The 6,828-nt window shown below is 58.2% G+C and overlaps 1 protein-coding gene across 2 annotated transcripts in view; it reads left to right on the top strand.

Moving 5' to 3' along the window:
* ADGRD1 (adhesion G protein-coupled receptor D1) overlaps positions 1-6,828 on the top strand; it is an 87,090-nt gene that overhangs the window by 12,924 nt on the left and 67,338 nt on the right. For both annotated transcript variants that reach the window (XM_006147339.3, XM_006147337.3), the window contains exon 3: positions 5,155-5,238. In XM_006147339.3, coding sequence (XP_006147401.1) covers positions 5,155-5,238 — 84 coding nt within the window. The remainder of the gene's footprint in view (positions 1-5,154; positions 5,239-6,828) is intronic.

Here is a 6,828-nt window from a genome sequence, read left to right as displayed (position 1 = left end):
TGGGGGGAGAGGGGAGGGTAGATTTGGGGGAGCCTGTGGGGGAGAGGGGAGGCTAGCTTTGGGGGCGCCTGTGGGGAGAGGGCTGCTCTGAAGTTTGTAGCTGAGATTCTAACAGTGCCCTGCGACTGAGGCTGTCCCGTGAGTTCAGGCAGGTGTCTCTCTCTTTCTTTTTTTTTTTTTTTTTGAGAGTTTTTTTGCTATAGGGCGCGTGTGCTTGCCAGACAGACAGAGAGAGACAGAAAGACAGAAAGCGAGAAATCACCCCCCAGGGGGGATGGTCACGCCGCAATCCCTTCTCCTCTGTTCTCCTCTCGGGATCTTGGGCACACACACACACGCGCCCGGCGTGAGTTTTAATCCACTGGGTCCTGGACGTGAACCGCGGTCGACTACGTGGGAGTCCAGCGACATAGCCATTACGCTAACTGCTGGTTCCGAGCCAGGTGTCACTTTCTAACGTGCCCAGAGAGCGACCTTGCCCAGCTCCTGGGTGGGTGACTGTCACTGGCTGGTGGCTGGGGTACGGACATGTGTGTCCAGCCTGGCTCGGCAACCCCACCGTGAGCAGGTGTTTAAAATCCAGTGTGAGGTGGGGACTCCCACCCTGGGAGTTGGTGTGGACACCACCAGGTACCACAAGCAGCAGACATAGGTCTTGAAGCAGCCAGCGCTGAGCCACCGCCCTGGCCAATGCCTGGTCCTCTGCCCTCTCTTCCTGGCCTGCGATCATTTCTCGTGGGTCCCCCCACCCCCTCTCCTGTCCTCCGTTCCCGAGCCCGGTGTTCCACACCTGTTCTCACCCGAGGTTCCTGACTTCGCAACACCCACTGAAGGATATTCAAGGTCAGGACGGCCAGCCAGCCCACTCTTCACCCGCTGCCCCGTGGTCAGAGCCGCCCTGCCCGGCTCCGCCCCTCGACCTTGGCCTGGGCTGACCTGTGAGTCAGTCTCTAGAGTGCGTTCCGGGCAGTGGAGGGCCGGCTCAGAAGGACCTGCATTTAAAGGCGGACCCATGCTCCCACGTGCCCCCCCAGAAGGCTGTGCTGGCTCGAACTCCCTCCAGAAACACGGGACTCGCGGTGCAGCCCGCCCAGCTCCCGCTCACGGGTCGCCGGGTGAGCTCAGGCGGGCCGTGCTCCGCGGTTTGCATGCCTTCCAATGCTTAGCCCCTAGTCCAGGGCACTCATGTCTCTGAAAGCGACTCGTGCCCCTTCTCTGAAGGCTGGCTGTGTCCTCGCCATGCTCCGCTGTGCCTGTCCTAGCCGGCGTAGCAGGGAAGAGGTGGCTGCCTCTGTCCCATGTCCCCAGGACGGTCCCACTTCACCTGTCTCCACGACTGTCTTATTGACGTGCTCGAGTTCAGAACCTCTCTGAAGCTCTTAGTTTCACTTTATTTTTAAATTTTATTTGTTTATTATTTTAGAGGTTTTGCTATAGGTGCGTGCGCTCGCCAGACAGAGACAGAGAGACAGAAAGCGAGAAATCTCCCCCCGGGGGATGGCCACGCCGCAATCCCGTCTCTTCCACTCTCCTCATGGCCATCACGCCCACTGCGGGTCCCAGGGTTCGCTTCGTATCATGCGGGCTTTGACCGTCTGGCAGTGCCGTGTGAGGGAGGGTGAGGTGGGGCCCTCGGTCCCCTCTGGGGGGCCGACTGTCCCAGTACCTCCTGTTGAGTGACATCCCTTCCCTGGTTGGAAACCCCACCCTTGTCGTAAGCGAACTCCCCACGCATGCTGGAGGGCTCCGCGGGCCTCCCTGCCCCCGAGCCCCACGTGGGCACACGGCCCGGATCTCTCGCCTCTCAGGCTCCTCCTCTGCCCCTGCTCCCGGCCCTCAGGTACCCTTGCTTACTTTTCCCACAGAAGCTCCGTGACGAGGTTTCTCCCTCACCAAGAATGATCGCAGCATCCTTTATGCCAACTGGCCAACACGCACAGATCAGCGGAAAGGGCCTTGATACTTTCAGCGCTGAGTCTCCTTCCCAAGGCTGGATTAGGTCCTCCATTATTTTTAGAAGTCTGTTTTCCTTTTATTTTAACTGGGGAAGGGCACGTGCACTCGGCAGAGAGAAAGGGAGAGAGTCCCGGGTGTGGTCAGGCTGCAGCTCCTTCTCTGCCAGCACCCACTCCCGCGGGGATTCCGGCACACGGGCACGCTCACCCAGCACTGCTTTCGGGCCACAGGGCCGGGCTGGGACCGCGGGGACCTGGGAGCGTCGGGCTCCTTCACCCAGGGCTGGGGGCCGGCCATGCCTCGCTGAGCTTCACTGCTGTTTTCTCTACAAGAAGACCGTATGATTCTTGGTGTTTCTTTGCTGCGTGTTTTGTCTTTATTGGCCGTGTTTATAAACGAGGACTTTGCTGCTGTTTTCTCAGGATTCTTGTTGGAAACCAGGAGGGCTGTTGACGTCTGTAGATTACATTTGTAAAAGCCTCCCCTCTGAACTCTTTTGTTGTTCGTGATGGTCTCCACTGACTACATTCTTTTCTTATTTGTAATAGTTCTGGTTATCAGGCATTACATCATTTGAAAATAATAATCATGTTCTCTCAAAGTTTTTTTTTTTTTTTACAGTGAATAACACAAGGCCAACTTTGTTACTTTTACTTTTTAAAAAACATTTTCTTAATTATTATTATTTATTTATTTTTAAAAATTTGACCAGAGAGAGACAGAGAGAAAAAAAGGGAAAATGAGAAGGCAAGTTGCCTGGTCCAGGACTCGAACCACAGTTGGCCATGTGGGAATCCAGCACCCTAACCACCACACCACCTACTGGCCCCACTTTTTCCTTCTTAAGCTCTGTCAGGCTTGGGCAGCTGATTGTCAGAAGCTCTGTCCAGGCCGGTCACTGGTCACAGAGGACGGGTCCCAGAGGGACTGGATAGGCCCTGAGTAGCACAGCCTCCCCGAGTGCGGGGCCACGCGTGCCCATGATCGGGCTGCCGGGGGCCAGGCGTCCTGGCTCAAGACCCTGTAAGGTGTCGTCTGTTTCTCTCGTGCAGTAAATAAACATTAAAATAGTGTGTGCAGGGACCAGCAGTTGGTGTAATGGGTACGTCACTGGACTCCCATGTAGTCGACCACGGTTCGAGTCCTGGACCTGGTGGCTTTAACTCATACCAGGTGCACATGTGTGTGTGCCTGAAGTCCCGAGAGGAGAATGGAGGAGAAGGGATTACGGCGTGGCCATCCCCCTGGTGGGTGATTTCTTCCTTTCTGTCTCTGTCTCTCTCTTTCTAGCGAGCACACAAGCCGTAGAGCAACAAAACCTCTCCCCCCCCAAAAAAAAAAAAAGTTGTGTGTGCAGCTGCTTGTGGTGGAGTGACCCGTGGGAGTGAGATTGAGTAGCTACTGGGCCAGCAAGTGACCTGGTAGCTAAGGTTCTTGATCCCACGTGGCCACCTCTGTGGTTCAAGTCCTGGACCCAGTGGCTTGAAAAAAAAAAAAAAAAAAAAAACTAGGTGTGTGTGTGCATCTGTGCCCACAATCCCAAGAGGAGAAGGGTTGTGGTGTGGCCACGCTCCTGGGGTGAGCTCTCACTTTCCCCCTCTTTCTCTCCAGTGAGTATACACACCCTATGGCAATACAAACTTTTTTAAAATTGGGAAGCTGCTGCAGGCTCACCAGGAGATGTCTTGGCGGAATTCAGTCAGCAACCTCGTTCACATGGTGGAGGCGGACAGAGAACCCTACCGCACAGCTGCAGCCCCCAGGGCCAGAGGAGACGCGGGCGAGCCCTCGTCAGGGGCGGAGAGCAATCTCGCGTGTCAACGGCGCTCCCAATGCGAGCGCTGCGTGAGGGCGCTGGAGTGATGGCTAGGCAGGAGGGGTCGTGTCCCTGTGCTGGAATGGCGGGAAGGCTCTCCTGGCGGCCCTGGCGGCTGGGGTAGTCAGCCGGGCCTGCCTGCTCACTGTGCGGTTTGCTTTGAGATTGAGTGACGGTTAGGACGCAGAGACCCGGGGCTCAGAGGAAGATGAGGAAGCTCAGCCGCGTGAGCGTCACACCCAGAAGTACACGGTCAGGTCGTTTGGAGGAAAAAACGCCTTCATTTTTGGAGAGATTTTCGCTATGGGGCTCTCTCACCAGGGAGAGAGACAGAGAGCAAGAAATCATTCCCCCAGGGATGGCAATACCACAGTCCCTTTTCCTCCATTCTACTCCCAGGATGGGCACACACTCACAGAGAGAGACAGAGACAGAATGAGAGAAATCACCCCCCCCCGGGGGGATGGTCACGCCGCAATCCCTGCTTCTCCATTCTCCTCTTGGGATCTTGGGCACGCACGCACACGCTCCCGGTGTGAGTTTTAAGCCACCGGGTCCAGGAGTTGAATCGTGGTCGACTACATGGGAGTCCAGAGACATAGCCATCATGCTAACTGCTGGTCCCATGTCTGAGGTGAGTTTTAAGTCTCCAAGTCCAGGACTTGAACCGCGGTCGACCACGTGGGAGTCTAGCGACGTAGCCATTACACCGTCTCTTGTCCCAGAGTCTCCTTTTTGAATAGGCGGGGGAGACAGACTTCTGGCGTGCTGTGGCCCTCCTGCCAGCGCCCGACTGTGCACCAGAGCGCTGGCCTGTCCAGGTCACGGCAGGACCTGACCCGGGCCACCTCCCAACGGCACCGCTGCGGCTGGGCCTTGGGCGTGAGTTTCATTCCCTACCTTTACAGACGGGCCGAGACACAGTCACCTTACTCGGTGGCAGTGCAACCTGCGTGTCTGCAGGGGACCGCAGTGCCGCCTGGGAGGGCAATACTGTAACACGACTTTATCTGGGGTGCTCCTGTCGTCTGACCACGCCACGTCTCGTTCCAAGCGATGGAGACTGATGGCCGGACCGTGGGCTCTCTGGTCCGGGCCTGCACCTGTGGACGCGCCGCTTGCGTTCCCGGACCATGGTGGTTTGCCGCCGCAAGCTCAGGGGCTCGGTTCCTGTTTACCTTGTGTGCTGGGCTGGGGAGCAGCTTTCTGCTCTGTTCCGGAGCATTTGCCGCCGTGGGTGTCCGGTATCACAGGCGACTTTGCAGCGTCCTCCACGGTCACCGAGACGCCGACCCTCCCGTCTGCCCTGCTTCCGCCCGGCCTTCCTCCTCAGCTCCTCGCCTTCTGCTGGCAGCTAACAAGTTCTGCTGTCTCTCCTCAAGGCTTCGAGGTCTTGGCTTCTGCTTCCCATTACTGGCCGCTGGAAACGGTGGATGGAATCCATGAATTTCAGGACACAGCTGGAGGTACCTGGGGTGCGAGGGGTGCAGACGCAGGGTGGGTGGCTCGGCAAGCCAGGTGGGGGGATGGAGGCTCCCCCCCCGCGGACTCAGCTGGCCGAGTGTCCGCACAGCTTTCCCGAAACACTACGTCAGGACTGTTTTACTAGGACATTTGTAAACTTACGATAGAAGAACAGAGTCTGCGACCCACATACCACCACAGAGGGGAAGCGCCGTGACAGACACCCCTGGGCACATAGCGGCCACGGCTGGCCTCCCGTGCACAAGGCCAGAGACGGCCAGCCGGGACTGAGCGGCATGTCTGTGGGTCCCTGTTGCTCTGCACAGGGACCCCAGGTGCACGGAGTCTGCTGTGGCCGACCCTGAGCTCTCCCCAGCACGTCTCCTGCTCCAGGAGCCTTTTGTAAAGCACGCATGGCGGGCACAGCTCTCTGACGGCTCCCACAGCTCGCTCTGGTCTGTGCGAGCATGAAAGCCCCACAGACTGCGGACGCCCACGGCTCCTGCCCCAGCGCCGGCCTTCCCACCTCCCATGACGCTGTGCTGCTGGGCCCACCAGCCGAGGTCCCGGCAGGGTTCCTGAGAACCCGTGATTGGAGACCGTCAGAGCGCTCGGGGCCGGAGCCTGCTGGGCACCTGCCAGTGCTGGGTATGGATGGCCCTAGCCGAGACCCCAACTCAAACAGTGTAGGCTGCAGGTGTGGAAAAGCCCCTCCGACGCCCCCACAGGTGACGGCAAAGTGTAGACTTTCTTCTTTGCCATTGTGCACATGCACTCACTAGAGAGGCAGAGAGTGAGAGAGCTCACCCCAGAGGGGACGGCCACGCCGCAATTCCTCCTCCTCCATCCTCCCCATGGGACCCTGACACGCATGGACATACACCTGGCATGATTTTTAAGCTACCTGGGCCAGGACTCAAACTGCAGTCAGCCATGTGAGAGCCCAGTGCCTTAACCTCCACGCCACCTGCTGGCCCCAGGACCTTCCTCTTAAAGCCACTGAAAGAGAACCACCTCTCCGGGTGGAATGCATGCTGACGTAGCTCGCGGCCCAGGGCCAGCGACCACACATGCAGAGTGATCTGAGCCCGAGCTTGGTAGCTAGCCCCAGGCTCCTGTCCTCGGTCCTCTGAGCTCACAGCTCAGACCCAGGAGCTCTCGGCGCCGTAGAAACCCCTCAGTGACAAATGTCCCACTAGCCATAGAGCCACTCAGGTACACTGACACTGCGGAGGGACTGGGGACAGCGTGACTTGCAGGGACCCTCAAGCGTGTCAAGTTAGCCCTGCTAGGCTGTTTCAGGGTGGTCACGAGCTTGCAAGGTAGCCAGAGTGGAGGGTCCCGGGGACAGTAGTGGCTCCTGGAGGGTCCCGGGGCAGCGAATGGCTCCGGGGACCCGCCCGTGGATGCAGCTTTGCCACTGGCTGCCCGTTCCTCGTGTGTCCACTCATCACGCTCTCCCGCAGTGTGTCCAAGCCACGTGTCTGTCCCTTCCGTCCTTATGACATCACAGCTCTTAACCCTTTGTCGGGGCCATTTGATGGCCAGGCTTAACGTCATATCTCTCACCTGAGTTTTCTCACGGGAGTCGG

This window comes from Tupaia chinensis, unplaced genomic scaffold (genome assembly GCF_000334495.1).
Source record: "Tupaia chinensis unplaced genomic scaffold, TupChi_1.0 Scaffold000211_1, whole genome shotgun sequence".
NCBI classification, from domain to species: domain Eukaryota; kingdom Metazoa; phylum Chordata; class Mammalia; order Scandentia; family Tupaiidae; genus Tupaia; species Tupaia belangeri.
The sequence above is the reverse complement of the archived record's forward strand: the minus strand, read 5'-3'. Positions and strand labels throughout refer to the sequence as shown.